General features: G+C 39.5%; 2 protein-coding genes and 2 long non-coding RNA genes across 5 annotated transcripts; 2 read left to right on the top strand and 2 right to left on the bottom strand.

Moving 5' to 3' along the window:
- Nucleotides 1–3,642: 3,642 nt before the first annotated feature.
- Nucleotides 3,643–10,967, bottom strand: LOC113669724 (zinc finger protein 703-A). Of its 2 annotated transcripts, none has more exons than XM_089209446.1 (2): nt 10,760–10,967; nt 3,643–5,260 (listed from the first exon to the last, which is right to left on the bottom strand). In XM_089209446.1, exons 1-2 carry the CDS (start codon nt 10,769–10,771, stop codon nt 4,049–4,051), a joined length of 1,224 nt encoding a protein of 407 aa, XP_089065572.1. In that variant the 5' UTR covers nt 10,772–10,967; the 3' UTR covers nt 3,643–4,048. The 2 variants fall into 2 exon arrangements, with proteins under 2 accessions (XP_089065572.1, XP_027041601.2); XM_027185800.2 differs by lacking the exon at nt 10,760–10,967 and adding an exon at nt 5,410–6,183.
- Nucleotides 10,968–14,117: 3,150 nt separating this feature from the next.
- Nucleotides 14,118–21,994, bottom strand: LOC113669743 (uncharacterized). Its single transcript, XM_089209425.1, has 8 exons — nt 21,501–21,994; nt 19,191–19,865; nt 18,414–18,844; nt 17,076–17,795; nt 16,546–16,777; nt 15,685–15,937; nt 14,952–15,086; nt 14,118–14,386 (listed from the first exon to the last, which is right to left on the bottom strand). The coding sequence occupies exons 1-8, from the start codon at nt 21,592–21,594 to the stop codon at nt 14,251–14,253; spliced, it is 2,676 nt and encodes an 891-aa protein (XP_089065551.1). The 5' UTR covers nt 21,595–21,994; the 3' UTR covers nt 14,118–14,250.
- On the top strand, nt 15,079–16,019 carry LOC149053607 (uncharacterized). The gene is made up of 2 exons (XR_016187679.1): nt 15,079–15,244; nt 15,831–16,019. It is a non-coding gene; the product is annotated as an uncharacterized LOC149053607 (long non-coding RNA).
- On the top strand, nt 21,198–22,302 carry LOC113669753 (uncharacterized). Its single transcript, XR_003446099.2, has 3 exons — nt 21,198–21,339; nt 21,372–21,405; nt 22,057–22,302. It is a non-coding gene; the product is annotated as an uncharacterized LOC113669753 (long non-coding RNA).
- The last annotated feature ends 377 nt before the right edge of the window (nt 22,303–22,679 follow it).

The following is a 22,679-nucleotide window of genomic DNA, read 5'->3' as shown; positions in this document are numbered from 1 at the left end:
GTGTTATGCTTGGCCGCTCGCTTCTCTTACTGTTTGCCTCTCTTTCTCCCTCCTTGTAGAGTTCCATGCAGTAAGCAATGAGAGTATCTTTGCAGTGAAATCCTCAATTAGTGCGAATAAATGAGATGGAAGTCATAATTTATCTGGACTTAGTCATAAGTGAAAAATGACAAATTGGGGTATTCTCTATTAAACCCAAATTCTGTCAGATTTCACTTTACAATAAATCATTTTACCTCAATGCGATTCTAAAAGAACTTGAGTTATGGTGCATGTCACAGTTTTCTTTTCGAGCGAAATGTATCCCACGTGAAACACGCGGGTAATGCGGTATTTTCACGCGTGGGAAGATCCAGAGCCGAGAGGCCGTTGATAGACGCGATAACAATTCTTCTCATTAACCAGCATGTTATTTCGATTTTACAGCTTTTATAGTGACAAATGATCCATGTTATACCGTGACATGTTTCAGTTTGCGGTGCCACAATGTCTTGAGACAAGATGTGATGCGCCCAGACCTTGACATTTTATATCGCGCAGGGCACACGCATTCATCAGTGACAAGTCGATATCAACAAGGAGAGAAATCTGCTTACGTTTGCCGCTATCGAACAGATCCACTTGATAGCGATTTCCTTGTTAACTTGTGTCTGTCAAGCTGTCGCCAGCCGGTCTAGAGATTTCCTTATCAGGTGCTTTTCCACTTGCACCTTGTCGCCAAAGAACAACGACATAAGACCCAAAAAATTCAATCGGCTATGCCATACACGAAACCAGTTCATGCGCGTTAGCGATTTCCACCGATTGTGGATTTTCAAGGTTACCAGCCTGCGTTTCGAAAGTATGATCTTTGAGTCATAAGTTCCGTTGCCGTGTAAGTTTTTGATCAGTTTCTCTCTGAAGTTTTTTTTTTTTGCTTCAGTTTCGGGTGCTACGTGTCGCTGCAAAAATTGTAAATTCGTTTAAAAAATTGAGGCCCGCTGTCAAACTGAGAAGCAACGGAGGCAAACCTTAAAATGTATCTTGGGATTCTTGATATTTTTGCTGGATCAGATGTGTTCCGCTATTGTCAGGCTAAAAACGACATACAAAAAAACTTTCAAAAATTTCCTTTGTCAATTATGGCATGTTATCATTTTTATTTCTCCTTTATATTTTCAAAGTGTTTTCTTTCTCGAAATTTTAAGCTTTCAAAAGAGTAAATTGATTAGTGATTTTTGCTACCATTTCGAGCAAAGTTGGTCCGAAGCATATTACAAAGTTTATTGTTTGACAAGTTAATACCACATCATTTGGCCGATACAACAGCTCTAGAACTGGAGAGGGGAAATTAATAGTTGGCTTTTGACATTTCCCTTTCTTCGTGAATGTAAACTTCCCAACTATTGACTCATCCAGATCGAAAGAAAACTCATTACACTAGCAGTTAAAAATAGACATGTGATAAGCGATATTTATGTAATTTATTAAATTCACGGAAGAGTTTTTGTGTCGCAAAATCAAGAAATATTGGTATAGGATATTTTTCAACGAGAAATAAGTCGAAGAGGCTTATTTTATATTATTTTTCTAGACCAGTGGTCGGTTTTTTTCCTTTTTTTTTCATCCTGACACATAGGAAATGATAAGAAAATGAATAAAAGAGCGACTTCGTGTGCATGAAAATTAGCGAGGCGTTCGTGTGGATTTCCTCGATTTTAGGTGAAAGTAGGAAGGAAAACTTAACACAATGCAGTGAAAACTTGATAGAACGGAACGGCAGTTAAGTGTAAAAAAGGCGAAGGGGAAATAAAAGAAATTAAACAAAAGAATGGTACACGATTGTACCAAAATAACTCAAAAACAGGTGATCGAAACTGAAAATAGAAAAACGGGAATTAGGACAACAGGCGAGCAAAAGTAGGTTTGAATGAGACTCAAGTGTAAAGAAATTGAGGAGGAAGCTCCCGGCATCTGGCGTCCTTTGAAATTAATAACACGCGCTTTACTATTTGCACATTAACAGTCGGCTCTCTGTTGCCTCAACAAGTTGAAGTCAAAATTAGCATCCAGAGCAAATACTATAGCAGCTGAGTTCCTCTCTAAAATAAATTTGCTTTTTATGCAATGTATCAGGAAAAATGGGTCTTGTCACATCGCTCAGTCAATGTCAGTTCAAGCAACTCCCAATTTTCTTGCCCTTGGCAACGCCGTTTTAGTCTGCGCGATAGTAAGATCACGAACTGTCAGGCGCTATCACACAGCGAAGGGAAAAGCTATTTATTAGAGTGAATTAACGAAATCAGTGAGCGGATCAGAGCTTCGGCCACAATTAATGCTTGCCCTAGTTTCATTACTCTTCATTTGAAAGCTGTCGAGATCGAATCAACTTTTCTGAAGCCCAATAATCTCCAGTGAATCTTGTCTGCGGTGAAAGGTTCACCCACGATCAAACACCTCCGACAGCCAAGGACTTTACCGACATCCATCAAACTGACGCCTTCAGCCCGATAATACCAATAACAATCACTCTCGCAGAATTTCGCTATTAAGAAAGGATGACAGCTTTACAACTCAGCTGTCGAAGAGTCGATCTAAATTGGCTCTATAAAGTATGCACAAAATTCGAGCAATTTCCATGATCATACTGATCGACGCGATTTAACAGCCACCGCATTTTCATACGAATAAAGAACCCATTACAAAACGATGTGGCAAATCGACTAAAACTTGATCCATATCAAGAAACCACTTTAAGATAAAGATCTGTCCTTTCTATCGTGTTCATAAAATTGATAACGCCTCGCTGAGGCATTTGTCAGACGACGGTACATTTATATTTCCCCCAAAGCAATTTTCATTTCTCATTCGAAACGCGGTATCGCGATAACCTGCCAAGTTCTGCACGATCTTCTTAGACTTGTTTGACAAGTTGGACAAGCGGTCTTGTTTTAAGTAAAGGTGATTTACAGTCGCTAATGTTATCTCATTAAGATAGATCAACTTGAAAATATTCATTTAATTTTTAGTTAGGATTCGAAATTGTGACAGTTCATTTCCTAAGAAGCGACAAAGCAAGATTGGTTTTCGCAGTAGGCGAGCACAATATGGACATTTTGATTGACAGCTTGTAATCGATATTGTGCCAAACGTGTGCTAAGATACGAGAGAATAAATAAATAAAGGTAATAGCCGTTTTCGCCCTCAAACCGAAAATTGAACTCCCTTGTGAAAACTATTTGGACATGTGGCAAAACTCATGAAATCGTCTTTTAAGTCACCGCTTCCTTTTGACCTGTCAAAACTGTCATTTCAGATGTGATCAGTTGCTAATGACAGAAACTTATCCCTGTCAATCAAACATTGAAAAGACTTGTTCGGGAATAAAAAAGAAAAGTTCAAACTCTCTGTCTCCAGCAAAATGCCCTGCAGCGCAAAGAAAAAACCGCTATCTAGAAATTACCACGTTTATCATGATAGTTTTATCTTTGATGCTCTTAAGTAAGATCTCTCGCGGTCGTTTCAATTATGAAGATAAAGTCACAGGCATTTTGCCTCTATATTTCTCTCAAGAGCGAGAAAACTGTACAAGCGGCGAGCGAAAAAGATTCTGAAAAAGATAAACGCAATTCTTATTTTCTCAAGCAAAACAAACGAGACAGCTTTTAACCTAAAATAACATGTTTTATTCATTGAGTACACGCATTTCCCTTTATCTTACAAACTTTACACTTGCGCGCCGAATGGTTGTCGCCGAAACCATTGAGCTTTTTATTCTAAGTGCTAGAATTATTCTCCCATTAAACCAACAATAATATCCGCGAAAGAATACGGGAAAATATATCCTTATTAACACCCAAACCATCCATATTTCCTCATATACAACAGTTAGCATCTCGAGTGCTCTGTTTCGCCTTTGTTTAAAAATCACTAGAATCACCAGAACAGTTTCCGCTAACTCCAAATTCATACAAGCACTCGTCATTGACTTCACACAAATAAAGAACGTACTTTTTTACAAGTTTCAAATGCATAATTTCCAAACTAGCCAGCTATTTTTCTTCATCGTTCATTTGAAAAGTCTGTGCGCTTCGTAAGCATGTAGTGGATACGGTGAATAGCAACTTGTGGGGGCCGGTGGAAATACCGGTGGCTTATAATAATAGGGTCGATATCTCGCGGAATGTAGGTTCGACTGTAATGGACTTGTTCTTAACTTGCATGGACATCCGTGAATGTTACAATTCGTTTGTGCATATGGTGAACTTCCTTGCGTACTAGCCTGAGTGTGGGTTCGCAGATGTTGAAATAAATCTTCCGAGGTTGTGAACGATTTTCCACAGTGTTTGCTCCCCGCCACCCAGTTACAGACGTACGGGGAGGCCTCGTCCGTTGTACCAGGTTTGTACAGGGCCATGCTATGTGGGTATCCAAAACATGAAAAAGACGATTGTAGGTTTTGCTCTGTTTTGACATTGTCGCACTGCGTACAGTGGGGTCCACACTGTGGCATAGAACTTGGAAATGCATACGGCGAAAACTGCGGTTTACAGCTCGTACAATTCACATCACGGCACACAGTTCTTTGAAGATAGTCCATGTAAGGTGTGCTTCCCGGGCTATGTAGTTGGAACTGGTGTCGTCCAGCACCGATGCTGCTCAGCGCTGGGGATGCGTCCCCAGGGTGCGGAGAGCAATAGCCACAGCCACATTGAGGAAAACTAGTCGGGAAATTGAGCGGCATAGACGATGCCAAACCATGGGTTTTAAGACTAGGAGAGACTGGATCTTGCCCTGTTGGCATGGGATAAGGTTGTATAGTTCCGGTTTTGAACGGCAAAATTGATGCTGGATGGACACAACCAGCACCGTAGTCTTTGTGCAATGAATGAACGCCAAAGGCCTGTTGGCTTGGATCAAGAAACATACCACAAACCCTATTTTGAGACGCGGAGTGGTTTCCACATTGGCTGTCATCGCTCGACGGGTACTGAAGCGATGTACTTTTCACTCGTTCCTCTTTGCCGCTCGTAACAGGCGAAAGAGAGGTATTATTTTCCTTACTCGGAGCTCGAAAACCTGCCTTTTCGTTGTTCATGTCGTCGACTTTTTCGCCGGCGGTGTGTTTGTACGGTTTGAAGGAAGATCTGGTTTCGTCGTCGCTTATCTTTCGGTCTCGAGATGCGTTATCTTCTGCTGTTTCCTTTGATGGCTCGGTTTTGCCAATGCTGCTACAAGTCGCCGCTAGCAGGGCCAAAGGAGATTTCTTTTGGTCTTCATCCTGACAGTCAATAAAAAAATGAAATAACACCGCTTGAGTTAAAAAGGTAAGTCGTAAAAATTAATCATAAATTTACCAAGGGGTTGGCTGGGCATAACTCGATATCTATTAAACCTCGGTGAGATATTTTAAAATATCGAGCTAGGTACCTTGAATGGAAGTGGTTGGATATACTCTTGATTACACTTTGAGACACTTTGCGTCAACATTTGTAAAGCCTCCAGTGGAACTCGATTGCTAGAACGAGATATCTCTGCCGAAGACTCTGTTGCTTTTAGAGCGAGTGTTCGTGTCGGCATATCTGGTCTGTGTGTGTGCGGTAGACCTTCTGAAATATTAAATACTACACAATGAAAGGTGTAGATACAGAAGAAACGAGCCGACTACAGACAAAGCCAGTGCGCTCTTCTGTCGTAAATGAATTGGTTAGATTAGAGAACATTTGCCGCCATCCAATCAAAACGCGTCTTTAGCGATATTTCACTCCTTCATTGGATAATCAAACTGACAAAGTTGTCATCCTTGGACATCAAAGTAATTGGCTATATAAGATATTGATTGATGATTTGCCGTTTGGCCAATCAGAGCACAGGAGTTAATTAAGTAGTGGATCGCATAGTGTGTCAACGCGCTGCTCTGAAGCAATCTACCTGTCAATCTTCGTCAATTATTTTTGTCACGTATTGTTTGGAGATATGTGTTGAAGTGAGTTGTGTAAAACTTGTCAATTTCCAGCTTGGTGTTCGTTGTGTGTTCAAAATCACGCTTTTGTGCTCATTGTTCTTTTAGAAGAGGCTCAGATAATAGAGGTTTCGGTGGGAGCTCGAGCACAACTGGTAGTTTTGGCGTCGCATTGACGTTCGTACGCTGTAGGGACAAGGACCTTCCTAGCCATGTTTACTGTTCGGCACTGTTTGATCCCGATGACACATCTTAGTGTTATCTTATCGAGCCATCAATCACGGCTACAGGCGTTCGGAGATTATGAATAAGATTAGATAATGTGTTGACATGTCTAATAGCTTTGACGGCTCTGTCAAGTAACACCTAATGCCTGACTGAACATTTAGAAAACTATTAGTCTTCGCCAAAGGACCGCCACGACTTGTAATAACACATCCTTCAAAAATTGTTATTAACCAAACAAAGGCTTCCCGGCCACCGGGAAACTCATTTCAAGATCTAACCTTGGCAATATTGCTTTCTAAAACAACGCAAAACACAGTCTTCCTAACGCCTGTATTTGCATAATTAATTCCACGACTAATAAAAGCAATTACTGGAAGCGATAACAGATCTTAAGGAGCTTAAAATAACGAAAATGAAAATTCTCTGTGCTTTTGTGACCGATCGAGGGCTCAGCCGATAACTGCATTAATTTTCATTCTTTATGAGAATTGTGTGGCATTTTGTACTGTTTACCTAGCTTTCCTTCAATTTGACCGAATGAGGGACGTCAAGATGGCATCGGGAACAGATCTTCGACAGCTGGGAGCGTTTTCACAATACCCCTCATAAACAGCGAGTAGGAGTGTTTGCATGGACCCCAAATAAAAGCAGATGATTTTATGAGATAAAAAAATTAAAAATGCGTTCGGGAAGTTATTAAATGATGGGCTGTCTCGAGAAAAGATTCTTGGCGAGGAGAGGAACAAGGGTCGAAGGAGAACTTTGTCGCTTACAAAAATAAGCCGTTGATCAAACAAAACTTTTATTTGAAAGAGAAAAAAACACAACATTCTTCCTTCATCCGCTCTGTGGGTTTTTTCATCAAATATTCCATTAAAAAGCTACCAAATCCCCGCGACAAAAGAATTTTGCGGGTAGCTTTGACATAACATATATTATGTGGGACAATATATTGAAGTGGTGAAAAGCTTTTACAATGCAAACAAAAGCACTGGATAATTTGTTTTTCACAGTCAGAACTCATTCCGTTTTTGACAGGTAATCTATAGTTATCAAAAACAAACAATTGCCGCCGCCATAACTGTCAAAGGTCCGTCCGCACGTCATGGCATTCATTAGGACTAAAAACACAACCCCCCTTTCGGCAAAAGAGCACGCGTCCATCTTATTGAGTTTAATACGCCATCAAACAAACTCATCAAAAGCACTCTTAATAACTCGTCAAAGTTCATGAACACGGCTTTGCCCATAAATTGAACCCGGAGCTGATCGAAAACCACCCTACCCAACAAAGTAATTAATTCTTGTACGACGTGTCTTGTAAAGCTCCTTCTACTTAAATAGCTCATTAGCGCCTGGAGCTGTCAGGCGTTAAGATGTTTGGCGCTCTTTCAATGTGACTGATCGTACCAAAACAAGATAAAAGAGTGCCGCGCTCAAGAACCTGTCATTTTAGGCGGAAATGTCAGCCGTTTCTCAAGTGCCCCGTCGAACTTGTCTGCATATCAACAAACTCAACAAAATGCTCTTGGGTGTTTGGCGCCAGGAAGACTAAAACCTCATCGCACGTGCCTTCCTTGTACTCAACTAACCTAAGGGCTCTAACCCGGCCAATATCGAATACTTGAAAGGAAAAATCTCGCGATTTTGCAATGTAATTTCTCAACATTACCTGATTATTTTCCTTCTCCTTCCAAGCTGCTGGTCATCAGCACGCAAGAAAAAGGTGCCACGCCAACTGTTTGTCAGACTTACGTAAAGGTAATTTCTGCGATAGGCGCATGCAGATTGTCGATATTTGCATGTGTCGTCCATGGAGATCAAAAAAGATAGTACAAGAGATCTATAAATGATATTCTCATGGGTGCTTGTATCTACTTCTATTCAAATTCCTTCTGCAATATTTTGGTATAGCATTAATTAAAGGTTTCAAAACAGTTTTTTTAATACTAGCCTCGAAGTTTTATCAAGCTACCCACAGTTTTCGGTCATGAGATATGATAAAAAAAAAAAAAAAAGGAGAAATAAAAATACTCAACAGTCGCTTACACGTTTTCAAATATCTCACACAAGGGAAGACAAAATGAAAACGAGATAATTTTGTGCGGCACCTCATTATCTTTTCGTTCGTGCGGAGGGAAAATTAATCCAATTCGTAAACGAATGAATACAAGCTCTGTGAGCAATTAGAATTTTACTGCGTTCAATTCAAATAAACTTTGTTTTTCCAGTCAACAATTTATTCAGTTTATTCAGTGAATTTTAATTTTCACCTGAGGTTATAACTGGTTTTTTGTTTTCTCAAAGCAAAAATTAAAACTTATTTCGCGCGTCCTCCCGCGCGCTCTCGCTTAATCGGCACGTTCCGCAGGCGTGGAAGATATACATATTTTTTCTTTTCTGTTTTTACTTTTTGGGAGGGCTTGATGTTTTAACATAGTTCCGGTGTTATAAAAAAAAGCTTCTAAGATGGTGTCAAATGCTACAAGCTGGAAACCCTCAAGCCACTTATCGTGAAAGTGAGAGTTGAATAGAAACGTAAGGCCTGTGTGCTCTGAAATTTTACGCAATTACACTACTTCCCGTGTTCTCTAACAAAATCGTATCCAATTGACAATCGGAAGCAGCTGTAATACTGCATCGAGGGTGACTAGTGAGAGTCCCAGTGTGCCAATATTTCACTCATGCATTGCGTGGGCTTTCTTATAGTAGTGGGCGGGTTGCTGTTTGAAAACTGATCGAAAACCGACTGAGTATTAATAACTTACTTGACAAGATGTTTGTATAAGTTATTGTGTTCGGCTGATGGATGGGTGGGATCGGGTATAGACAGGTCAAAAAATACACCGCCCAGATATGCACCCGAAGACGAAAACCATGGATTATACTGCAGGCATACTAATCTTCAAACGTTAATACTTCCCTTGTAGTTGTTTTCACTAAATATGCCATCTCGTGTTGATTTTTATCTTGTCCGGCTCAGACATTCATCATTTTTTTTGCCGAAATCAATCAACTTCCAATGGATCTTGTCAATTTGTACCGCCAGCAAATAGTTCTCGGGGATAATCAATGTAAAAATAGTGCAGTACAATATTACCGTGATTAAAATGCGCCTGTTGGAGGTATTTCAAAATTGAATTTGAGTGTAATAGACGCATACTAGCCCGAAGTCATTTTCCGAAATGATCTCGTTCTTTGTGTTTAGCATGTTTATTTCCTCTCTTTTTATCTGGAGTAACAGTTGCGTTTTGTTTTCAATCGGTCATTTATATGGATGCAAATTAATCATGAACTGATACATTGATCCGAAGTGATGACTGATGTTGAGAAACCCAAATGAAAAAACGATTTCTTTGTATTACGGTTGTAATTCTGTAATTTTTTCCAAGCGTCAAGCAATGGAGACCCACAGAGGCCAAAATTATGGAATCGAAACTGTATTAGAGGGAAGCTTTTCGCGTGTAATGTGAGACTTTATTGTATATTGCAAAACACTAAAAGCACAGAGTGCCATAATTAAGATACTCAGTTAATGCTTCCCAGATCCGCTCTCTACAATATCGAACATGATGTATGGTTCTTTCAAAGACACGCTAAAAGGAGCCCGTAATAAACGGAAAACCGATCAGGTGCAAACCTGATCGCTCTACTTGACATATGTCACTTAAAATGATGAGTTGGTGTTGACAGCTTATATCAGCGGGAGCGCAAATGGTTTTCCGCTGAAGCGGATTGGAAGTGCAATTGAACGCCCATAACATTACGTGTAGAAAACCAGACTCAACGACTACGAATTTGAGATAATGGCGTGCGCTATGGTGACATCTTTTTTCCTTAATTCTGACTGCTGCTAAATTAATGACAAGTTAAAGTAAGCTGGGGCAGCTGAACTTTACAGTGGATTATTGTAGAGACTAGAATCGTCTCTGCGTTGTTTGGTTTTGCAAAAAAGCAACAGCAGGCGCCCGTGTGGGAGAAAAAACTGCAACGCGAATTATTAAAAGTTTGAGTAGCTAGTTTTCTTTTTTGACTTCACTTTTCGTTTTCCTTTCCATCTAATCCTGTTTCACGATATCGATTAAAGAGGCTTTTCAAGCTTCCTTTGGCAATTCAGTAAAATGAGTGAATCGTCTTTGAAAGATGAATTATGATAATATCCGCCTACAATCCATCGTAGCATGATGAGTTCTCGAATGATAAGCCGTTTGTAGCGGACTAGAGGAAAAAAAAAAGGTTTCCCCTCAAAAACATGTGTATTCCTCTCTGCGTTGGCTTTATATTTAATTTCAAAATTTTTTCCTTAACACTGTTATTTACTTAAGAAGGTTCATTAGCGAAAACCGACAGATTTAGACTCGTGTTTATCAAGCTTTGTTTGCCTGTTAAGTTCTAATTCATAGCCTTTTCATTTCGGGTTTTCTCTCCTTCTTATGTTGATGTACAGAATGTATAATTAATGCTTTGAAAAAGCTGCTTTAGCTCTCTAACAACCGCTAAGGCTAAACATCAACTGCAAAGTTATCAAGAAAACATACTTAAAACTTGGTAATTTTTTCAATATTTCTTATTTGGAGATAACATACTCACCAAATTCTTCATTCAGATGATTTTTCTGCTGATACAAAGCATTTTCTTCATATCTCCATGTACGTGCTAGCGTAGATCAAAATTTGCAATTTCAACCATGCCAGACAAGCAGTGAACACGAAACATCTTATTTAAGTCGTTCAGAGCCTTTATTTCCTGAATAAATCCCCACTGCTAACAGTGTGCAACACTTGGACTTCACAGTGTTAATTTGGATACCTACCGACGATTCGTATTTGAAATAACATAGCAATTGAAAATCTGTTTGTCGCGGCTTTGATTAGTTTAAACTGCAAACTGCGAGGATTATTAGGAAACTGAGGCAGGTGAAACAATTCGAAAATGCTAAAAATTTCTAGATCTTCTCTATACAAAAACATTTGTGGTATAATTAGAAAAGAAAAAAGTCCGAATACCAGATGTGAAGTTTTCTCTTCTGATATCAGTGACGACCTTGACGAAAACTGCAGTGAAAAAGCTTAACACATTCAAAGATGTTGCGAAATGCTACACTTCAGGTTGGCTTAAATAACCCCATTCCCCAACAACGATGTTTTCAGTAGGGTATGAAGTATTGTCACGGAATGTTTTTCAGCGTGTCAGAAAATTACACTGTGCTATAAATGAGAAATGGTTCACGATTTTCAGAATTTCCCAACAGTTGATAACACTAGACATTCCTTATCAGCCAGGAGGTGTCATCTTGATAGATTACCTAATTCTCCTATCAAATAAACGAGGAAAAGTGTAACAGACAGAAAAGAGATTTTATGACTCAGCATCGTATTACAAAGCGTGTAAAGGGAGAGAATAATTGACAAATCACTAGGTTTGCATATCAGAGAAATCCCGTCTCTTCCTTTAATTCAGTAACTTGGTCATTGCTCTATCGCTGGTCAACTCAAAGAAATAAACCGTAATATATAGACTCGTGTTTTTTTTTTAAGAAGCAGTATCGTAACTGAAATCGATCAAACATTTAACAATGATACTCTGGAGTAGGACAACAAAGAGGAACACAGGTGTTTGGAGATAGGGATGATTAAATGGGTTGCAAATGGAAAATTTCAAAAAAAAAATTAAGATGCAAAATTCTATAATTGAGTCACAGATACAAGCAATTTCCATCGCCAGAGACACTAAACCATTTTAATTCACCCACCCCCCATTGTATGTAAGTAACTTGATGACCTTTCTCTCAAGCAAAACTCCCAATATCAAATCAGGTAATGGACTTACAAATTATTCTCGTCACGTTTATCAGAAAATGTAAGTGAGTTTCGAAGACAGCTAAGAGATAAATTGAAGTGGTTGGCCCTAAGCGGAGCCACGCAGTCCCAATGTTTCAATACAGTGAAGTTATCAGTTTCCGAATTTACACGGGCAACATCGGTAAATGAAACATCCAGATATCAATATTTCTGAGTGAATCTTTCCAGAAAACGGATTCGCCGAACAGATTTTCTGCCAAGCATAAGCTCTCCATAAGTTAAATCTACATGTATTGACGAATTCCCAGTGCTGCAAAAGTTGCTTAGATTTGAATCAACCCCTTAAACATTTTTATTATTCCGCAAAATATCTTTATTTCGGTTCAAGGTGTAAGATCAGCATGTTCTGCATTGTCAAGCTACGTATTGGTAAATGTCTATGTGTGAATTTCAAATCAACTCTCAGAATCCTGACATTCCCTCTCTGACGCACGTCTTAATTCACTTCAACAAGAGTCACTTAAGCCAACGCCTTTTCAATTTCCTGTGAAACAACTTTCAACTCTGAATCAAACAATGCACAGTTGAATCTGTGTTAAGCATTACCGTATTAAGCGATCACACCTGTGTAAGCGGTCGGTTGTCAAAGTCCCGAACTTATTTCCCCGAAATCACTGTAATTTTCACCTCCATTAAGCGGTCACCTCTACCAAGCGGTCGCGGTCGACCTTGGAGTGAAACGGCCTTATTGTATTTTTTTTTACCTGTATTGAGCAACTTACAGCAAAAATATCCAGATAAAACTAGGAATAATCTCTCAAGGGAAATTAAATCCATGTTTTTCTCCTGAAATCAAAGTTAGTAGTATTATTGAGTGAGTTTTTGTACATTATAAGGTCAATTATGGACGGCGTCTTTTTATCGTATCCAGGAGCCAAGTAATGGGCTCTTGTCGTTTCTCATTTTATTCTTTTTCTTTGCGACCTATATTTAGCGTTAAACCTGTATTAAGCGATCGCCATTGCTCGTGGGTGATTGCCTAATACAGGTTTAACTGTGGTTATATATTAATTTGTAATGTTCTAGATCCCTAGATTTATTGTAAGATTATTTACACCCTTCAGTCAGAAGACTGTTTGATGTGGACATGTTGTCTGAGTGATAACACTGCTCTTGATTTGAAAATGAAGCTTTTTTAATGATCCCACGCCAATTGTTACGGATTGGCGTACTCACTGAAGATCGCCGGTTATGACTGGTCGAGGGTGATGTCATGATGTCAAATAGGACACTGATTCGCTAATTTTTATAATGATCATGATCGCCACTTGTCGATTTTCTGAAAAAAGGAAAAAGATAAACGGGTCGAGAAGAAGACGCAATTATTCTAAAACTCACCTCAGTAATTACTCTAAAGCTCAAAAATAGATAACTGTTGTGTAAGGTTTTACTAATTATGTTACTCCGAGATTTTAGGTGCCATACAAGTAATCAATGTGGAGTGATTACACAAAATAGCTCAATATCATAATGCAAGCTGCGTCTTAGGTGATTGCGCTTTACAAATGATCTATGAGAGGATTAGTTTGCCTTTCCATTCATCTCAAATCAAAATTTGTTCTCATTTAGGCAGAGCGACGCCAACCGAGGGCACTTAACGGAATCATCACATGGAAACCTGAGCTCGATGACTACTTGAATAATTGACTTAAATGACTCAGATACCATAACAGAAAACAACGTGCAACATTGGACAGGAATAAAAAAAGGTAAAACTAAGGGTATTATAGATAGTACTGGTTTGCTATGCCAGAATATTGAGATTTCAATGGTACTTTGTTAGCAATTTTGTGAGTGATTGTAGCTAGAGTAGCATAGAGTTTCAGCCATGAATCTAGAAAGTCAGTGTATGGTCGCTGTGGTTTGAAACATTGCGATCAGTTCTAAGGCTTATATATCAAAGAAAGGTCCAAAAGGAAACATTAAAGAGAGTATCGTTACTTTGCTTCAATATACTTCCCTGTCATAAATAGCTCCTTGCATTAATGTGATGAAGCGACACCTGGAACAATATTATGAAGTTGTTATGACTAATTTTTTTCCTTGGTCTAGAGTTTTCAAAGAGAAGTCTCGAATTTTCAGTCATTCATTACCTACTTTAAATTTTATTGCTGATACAAACCCAAACATTATTCGCGATGTTATATTACACACGCTTAGGAGCCCTGATTAAAAAGGAAGTGTGCTAATTGCAAAAACCGAAATGTGTCCTTAAAATATTTATGAAGCTCTCGATTCCTTCAAGAATTTTTGCTTGAGTCCTTTATTTTTGTCTGGTTTTCGTAGTTGGCTTTGGGAATAAGTTCTAGATAATTTAGTCTTTACAGTTCTGCTCGTTCGTTTCCCGTCAGCAGATCTATAAAAAAAAGTGATAACAACAAAGTTAGAATCAGCTCTCAATGATATGGTCTCTTCCTAATGTAAAATTTAAGATCGGACACACACTGAATGTAAAGTTGGAAAGTGAAGTCCTGCTCACGTCTCACTCGCATCAAAAAGTGAAAATAACACGTCACGAAAAAATTGGAGAAACAACCAGTTTCACGTATCGCAAAAGGCAAAAAATTCACAATTCGTATTTTCTCTGGTCATGAAAATATAAAAATTCTTAATCCCTAATCACGAAATGATACCTTCCTCCTGTGATATCCACCTTGTATCATATGAAAGACCTGCTCAGAAACTTTAATTTGAATGGTCACCCCGAAGGATTTATATCCACACTCTAACAAAAGAGAATCACTTTGCTGTGCACAATCAGAATGGATAATACGCGAGAGTACTGCCTATAAGCTTTCATATGAATGGCCACTTAAAACACTGAGGATGGCACCAGTTTGTGCAGAATGATATTTGAAACTTAGTGGGGGTCAAGCTGAATCACTTAATTTTTGGCATAGAGTTAAAAGCGATGTTCTCACCTGGTTCGGAGAAGCAGTGTACCACTTATAACAGATTGCTTGGAAGGGTTAAACCAACGTCTCCCGCAGTCAATGCTACATTCAACAGAGAGTCCGGGAAAAGCCACATTGGTAGAGAGAACACCATTGTCGATCCTATGTGAACAAGTGAATTGTTAAACATTTCGAAAAAATGCCAGTCCATTCTAATGAATTTTTCTACGATCATCGGCCCTGATCTCGTTTTGGTACTTAGTCATCACTTTGGGAGAGACTTTGTAAGGGTGAAGTGGTTTGCCACAAAGCATTATGCAGTGAGTGACTTATAAAAAGAATCAATAGTCGATCTATTTTTTTCTCCCACGTGTCACATTTCGCTTCAGTAATCTTTTTAACAAAAAACGGATCAAGCAGACAGACAAAGTCCTCGATAAGGGCCTTCTTCCCAAGGGAATCTCTTCCAGCTATTTTTTTAGTCGAAATATCTAAGCTCCCAGGAATAGTGTCACATGTGCCCGTGTTTCTTGCAGGTAATCTTCAGAATAAAGAGGGACCGCATGGGTTTAATAACGTGTTTGTTTTTCAAATAAATTCGTGACACTCGAGTATAGTGATTTCTACTTCCTGTGGAGACTGATCGCAACTTATTTGAAAAAGGATTTTTCTCAGACTCAAGCCTTCGTTGGAGATTAACTCTCAGCCTAATCTTAATTCTCTTGCTTAAATGTGTTTAAATGAGAAAGGAAACTGATACCTGGCCCCCGGAGGAGGAATGTGATAAGCAATACCCAGCTCGTCCAAACGAGCAAGTTCTTTATAGCCAAGAGTGTTCGCAAACATAGCCCAGCTTTTATTCTTCATTTTGTTTCGTTTCACTTTATTTCTTTCATTTTCCCACAGATCTTGATGCCACGCTCTTTCGGCGACAGCGAGAAGTCTTGGAAACGTCATGGATTGAAACTGAGAGGGGGTCCGTATTGTCTCTGACCAGATGACCCCAGCTAATCCTGTATAGGACATGAAAAAGAGAGTAGCATTGATTGCGTGCCGTTATGCCTAAAATAAATTAACCACAATGGGCAGTCAGAACTGAAAGTTAAGTTGGTAAAAGGCGAGGGTAAGCGAGCGTAAGTTTTGCATGTAACTCATAGCTTAGAGGCGGGCGAGTCTTGACAAATCAGAGAACATAGTTAAGCAAACAATGCAATCGCGGATCACTTTCGATATTGAGTTGAAACCTGCTTCGTTAGCTATTTTACACAACTGTACGGTGGATTTTTAAGGCGCAGGAGGTAATTATTGGTTAATCAATAATTCATGCTTGTTTTGGTTTTGGGGACTAGTGCTGCAGTTGTGGTCTCACGGAATAACGGGGTAGTGTAGACGATATTGATATTCAAAATGCCTCGTGCCCAATCTGCGATCTATCTCAGAGATGGCTTGATTTAAGCAAAAAAGTGTCAAAAATCGTTTCAGTGAAGGCTAACTTAGTGGAAAATCTTGGGAACAGTGTGGCTGGCGAGCACCCAACAGAGGAGCTGAAAAAATTTTGAAGAGCAATTATATCTTCCACGCTGTCATCAACGAGTAAAAAAAAAATTGAAAGAACACTCACCGATAATGTTCTCAAGTTTTTGTGGTTTTACACAACCTCCAAATATGCTACAGTAATCGCCACTTGGTTCTCCTTTGTCGTCTATTTCAAAACTGTCATACAAATGTTCAGGCATAAATCCGAATGCCTTGCGAGTGTTTGTGTACCGTGTGGCCCAATACAATCCTCTCTCTTCTGGGTCCGGTTCATGTGCGTGATCAAAATAAAGGTGAGACGCTGGAGACATTACCACCTGAATTGAAAAGATGAGACCATAAAGTATTGATTTATTGAGGGGCCGGGGAGTGATACCTATCTATGTTGTGTCGGAAGGTTGGAGAAGTCAGTGAATCCACACATGATTGTCCACCATAATCAATTTTTGCTCCAATTTTGACCCCTTTTTCTTGTCTCATAGATCATTTAATATTTTCTTTAAGGACTAGTAACTAGGTTGATATCGTACTACACTGTGTATGGTCAGTCGATTATCACTATTAATAATACAATTACCACATCGCATGTCCTCTTTTAAAAGATTTTGAACAAACCTTGTACCCTTCATTGGCTAATCTGTAACCAAGATTAACAGTGTCTCCCCAGACATGGCCATAACTTGAGCCACTTTCTAATTTCGTTTTCACTATATGGGATTTTGAACGATCTACCCATCCATCGTCCCACAGCATTAGTTTGACACCGTATTTCTTAGCGATTCGAGCGACCCGTTTGGTGAAAAAGGCTCTCCGATCCAGATGGGTAGACCTCGACTTAAACTTCTCTGACAGCCTTTGGCAGGCAGTAGACAGATTCCATGCTCCCACGGGAACCTCGTCTCCTCCAAGATGGATAACTTTGAGTGGCTGAACCCCTTCATGTATGGCCTTGACCTCAAGAACCAACTTTTCCACAAAATCATATGTTGCCGCTATACATGGATTTACAGCATTGTTGAAAAAGAACTGCCCTGATTGATAACTTGATCTATCCTTCAGATCATTCAAGTAAAACCTCAGCCCTTCTTTAAATTTGCCTTCACTTAGATATTTCTTGTATCGAGCTTCCATAGCAGTGATAGCAGCAGTGGAATGACCAGGAAGGTCAAATTCGGGAATGATTTGAATATGTCGAGCATTAGCATATTTTAAGATCCCTTTGTAATCCTCTACGCTGTAGTAACCACTACCAGAAGTGTTTCTGAAGGGACCTGATCCTAACTGAGGTTTAAGGCAGTGAGTTTCTGTCAGATCATGACATCTTTGTGACGCAACCTGGTAGTTTATAAAAGAATGTAGGGAATGAATGGCTCAACATCCAACTTTCAAGTTTTAAACTCTTAAGCTTTTTCTATGAATAGATTATTTCGAAACTAGACAGCTAGTAGTTAACGACTGAAACCAAGGAATGTGAGTAATCAGATTATACAACCTAAGTTGACGATATCTCCATATGATTAATAATAAATAGAAAAATAATCCGTCCTCAACTCCCATATCCTTATTGCTCTCTCTAAATTAGTACTAGCGGGAAACTACTTTTAATGATTCCTCAACTAAGTAAGCACTTGTGACATGGGAAACTCTGGTCCCTGTTGTATCTGTTACCTTCACTAAAGGTAACATGGGAAATTTTTACTATCTACTCCAAGGTCTGGCCAGAAGGGAGATTCCTGTAAACAGAGAGTTTTCAGAAACACCTCGCATTTTGTTTTCCTCTTGACCTCGTCTGCATATCTCCATGCCCGCCCTTGTCTAAATATCTATTCGATTTATGCAATTGTCAATGCACAATACCTATTCACCTATCCACATATATACTGATCTGCGCGTCTTAGTAGCTCTCTATTCGACTTTCTTTTTCTCGAATTCATCATTCCCCTTTAGACCTACTTCTGTAAGTTCAGGTAATCCAGGAATCTCCAGACGCCATCCTTCGTCATCGGTCAGGTGAAGATGAAGCTTGTTCAGTTTGAACATTGCCATTCCATCGAGGATCCGCTTCACCTCTTTCGTAGGAAGAAAATTTCGAGCAACATCTATGCTCAAGCCTCGATACTCATATCTTGGAGCATCTTTAACCGTAACCCGGGGTATCTTTCCGTTCCTGATGATACTCAGGAGCGACTGAATCGCCCAGAACACTCCCGCAGGAGATGCACCAACGATTGAGACTACTTCTTTGCGTGGGTCAACCTTCATGGTGTAAGATTCATCACTGTCTCTTTTTTCATACTTTGTATCAATCGTTACCTTGCCAATCCTGAGCTCAATGAATTTACGTGATGGTGCCCCACCATCGTTGAGTTGCATCTTAAGCTTCTCTGTGGAGAAAGTCTTCATGGTAAGGAGCTGCTTATAATAGCAACGATAGACAATTTATTTGAGATCCAATCAATTTGCAAGAAATGAATAAACAGCTTTTGGCAACTGGTCGCTCTTACTCTTACTCCCTTATTCCACTTTGTTAACTTAATTCATGATTTCAAGGGGTCTTTGGTAATTTTTTTATCAAGTTAGTGTGACTTTTGGCTTGTACATGCAAAAATAGATATACAAAGATTGCGCTTTAGTGTCAATGCGAACTGAATATCTTCAGTGACAGTGGTCCTTCACCTCATGCCCCCACCCTTAAAAATTTTCACTCAGATCATCTTGAACTGAACATACCTGACAGATATTGACCTTCATCTTCCAAACCTTTTTGTGAAATTACCATCCATTTTCCATCTTTTAAATCCATCATTTTGAAAGAACTTCCATTCTTTAAAACCGCAGGGGTAGGTAAAATGAGCTTACCGGGCCCTTTCAGATCAACTACGTTGTTCATATCAAAGCGTTTCTCTGGAGTGAAGGGATTAAAGTTGTCCAGTTCCGAACGTTTCCATTTCAAAGCTGAATCAAAACTACCAACAAATTTTAAACTTTCTCCCTTTGTGCTTTTAATAATTCTTGGCTTTAAACCAGGCGCAGTAATGTACCAGTTGGGCATGACGTCTGTCTTGGCAACTATTGAACCATATGCGGTGAGATCGAGCTTAGTTTTCCCACCAGGAACCAAGTCCAAAAAGGTTTTAGTAGGTTTTATCACTTGCTGATACCCATTGACGTGTGAGACAGAAATCTCCTTTCGGCTCATTACAAGAGGATCTGCTCTGTTGCTCAGTATTCTAAGACAGCTGAAGTATATTGCCCAATTTCCAGAAGTGATGTTATGCCTGCCTTTATTGGTAAATGTCAGGCGAATGTGACATGCTCCTTCCTTATTGGAGAGAACGTCGAATTGGATATCCAGACAGGACGCTATGTCGTCTAAATACGCTTGATCCACTGCCAGGCAAATTACTGCAGAATATAAAAGTAACTTAAAAGTAACTGGAAAATTCATTTCCACTGGTAAGCTAACCAAGGTCTCTAACAAATGTGAGACAACTAGTGTTATCCCCTGAGTGATTCCCAGTTGAAAGCAGAAAACGGTTTAGGAGTGTTGCCAAACTTTCGACTAAGCCGAGGCGCCATACAGAATTTTTTCGCAGACTACTCACGACACCTGCTATAATTCTGTGTAACAGTCTCAAACACTGAACGTTACATAACTACGCTTCCTTAAAGTGTCGGAAATCCTTTTCACTGACTAAAAAAGGCTTTCCACTATGCTTTAAAAATAGTGAAACTGCTGCGCTTCGTTGAGCAGCTCCAGAAGTTGCTATCCTATCGCAATAAAGAAACTATTAGTGAATGATACTTTTTAATATTCTTTCCAGCAATTTTAAGCAACACTTGCCAAGTGATACTTTCAACTTAGCGTCAAACTATTTTCAACTTGAATAAAGGGGGTAAGTTTCTAAAGAAAATGGTGCTGCATCGGTGGGAGAGTAATTGGTCACCGTAAAGAGTTTAAAGCTGATGTTTCGAGCGTTAGCCCTTGGCCAATCGCTCTGACGAAGGGCTAGCGCTCGAAACGCCAGCTTTTAAACTCTTTAGGGTGGCCAATTTACGTTATCAACTCAGTTCTTAACACTAAATTACTCAATTTTCAACTTGATTGGAACTAAAAAAGATCCAGAGATAAACCGCCCAAAGAGGAACAAATATGGCAAAGGATTGAAAAACTTGCCACAAATTGTAACTGGTGAAATAGAGAAACCGTGAAGGCTTCACTTTATAAGGTATAGTAACTGTGACGAAGCTTCTCTAGAAACCATACAAATTAAAAAACAAAGGCACTGAGCTGGCCATGCAAGATCTTATACGTGAGATAATTATAGAAAAAAATCTTTTACGAAATCTAACGCTCCCTTTTTTGACCACTCGATCAACTTTCGACTATTATCTCAGCATTCGTTAATATTTGGTCCACACATTGATTGATGTTGGTCAATAATACTGATATCAACCGAGAAAAAGTTAACCAAGCGTCAAATGCGGACCTGTTGTTATTCAACAGGTGCTACAGGACTGGATGTAGATGCAACCGTTCGAGTCCATCCCAGTAAGAGCTTCAAAGTGTTTCTTTGGGATTTTCCACAGTCTGGCTTCCGAAATTCCAGTCCGAAAACGCCTCCGATCTTGTCTACCGGGTAGCCCGCTATTTCAAACGAAAATACTGAGATATTCTAAGGGGGCGTGTGTTTCGATGAGAACCTGCAAACCCAACCAGCCCGTGCAAAGTGCAAGTGCAAACATGGCAGTGATAACTAAGCATATTAATGAAGGTCCTAGAGGTCAACGGAAAGGGCAAAACGGTAGGGCTGAATTTATGCTTTAGTCCTTGAAGACTTACGAGGAAACTATCCCAAGACGGCAAAGATTCACTTCGGTAAACGAATGATGCCATTTTTAAATTGTTAGAAGTCAAACAGCAGCGAAAGACTGACCTCCACAGGTAATGTTTGTTAAATATAAGAGGGGAAAAAAACTGTTATACAAGCAAGAACAGAAAGAAATACTGTCAGGATAATGTAGGGAATCTCTACTAACCTGGTGTTAAAATAAGATATGAGAACATGCCAGGAATAAAAAAAAGCCATTTCCTAAGCTTCGTTGTGAACATGATGCAACTGAGTTCCGACATCAGATTTTGAAAGCTGTTTTCAGAGGCAGTTTTATTTGCGATGGTTTCTCCCGTTATCTGCTCCACAGCGCGATGTCAGACTGTTCTTGAACGGCAGTAACCTCGAATTTTTGCCTCCCGGCACACAATCTCTCGAGATCAGAGCTCCTTTGAGATTTTTTCCTTGATCTTTCGATTAAATTCCTCGGTGTATAAAATGGATGGATCTACAGCAAGATTCCTTCGAGGTAACAACCTTGGATATAGAAGACTCTAAAATTGATGAATCTTTAGTAGGTTATTTCCCCAAGTTTTCTTCCCTTGCTTTATATCTCATAAACAAAGGAGATCAGTAATTACCGAAATAATTGTGCCAGCTATGGTTAACGTCAAAATCATATCCGTACATATACATTTATATTCAAACCTTTCATGGTGGATTTGTTTGCCTCAGCGTCAATACATTTATTGTTTTTGTTGCAGGGTGTATAATTTCCGGGTCAGTGATTCTAGTCAAGTAAAGACCTTTTTCAGGCTCCAGAGCTAAGTTGAAGTGCGACATGGTCAATGGAAAACAGCGGTTAAACGTTTGCGCATGCGCGAACGTTGTAATGGCGTGTCATGAGGATGTCAGAAACATGTTACTTGACAAGAACAACCTGCCTGGAGGCGTTGAAATGGGATGAGTTGCTCGTTTGGTTAGACGTGGAAAATAATAAATTTACTGTTGACACAGAATTAGCCCCCTAACCAGACATTCTTAAGGCCCGTCACTGGATATTGCAACACGGGATATTAAATGTGGTCACCCATCCAAGTATCAACCTTAGCCAAAAGGGCTTAAGTTCAATGAAAAGCGCAAGAGCGTGGGTAATTATCATGCAAGACTATGATGTGGACGAAGGTTGACGGAAATTTAGACGTAGTCTGCCTTTGGCATCCTACTCACCGCTGACCAAGCGTCTTCTATTTACGAGTTAACAACGGTGTAAGGAAACGGGCATGCACAGTTCTTACCCAAAGCAAGGCTATTAAGCACAATGTTTTACACGGAATTCTCTTCTTCTGAGGCATAATGAAGTTATTTCCTGTAAAGTCAAAACTTT

The sequence above is a fragment of the Pocillopora damicornis genome, chromosome 1, assembly GCF_964200805.1.
Source record: "Pocillopora damicornis chromosome 1, jaPocDami1.2, whole genome shotgun sequence".
NCBI lineage: Eukaryota > Metazoa > Cnidaria > Anthozoa > Scleractinia > Pocilloporidae > Pocillopora > Pocillopora damicornis.
Note: the sequence above shows the minus strand (reverse complement) of the source record. Positions and strands in the feature narration are given on the sequence as shown.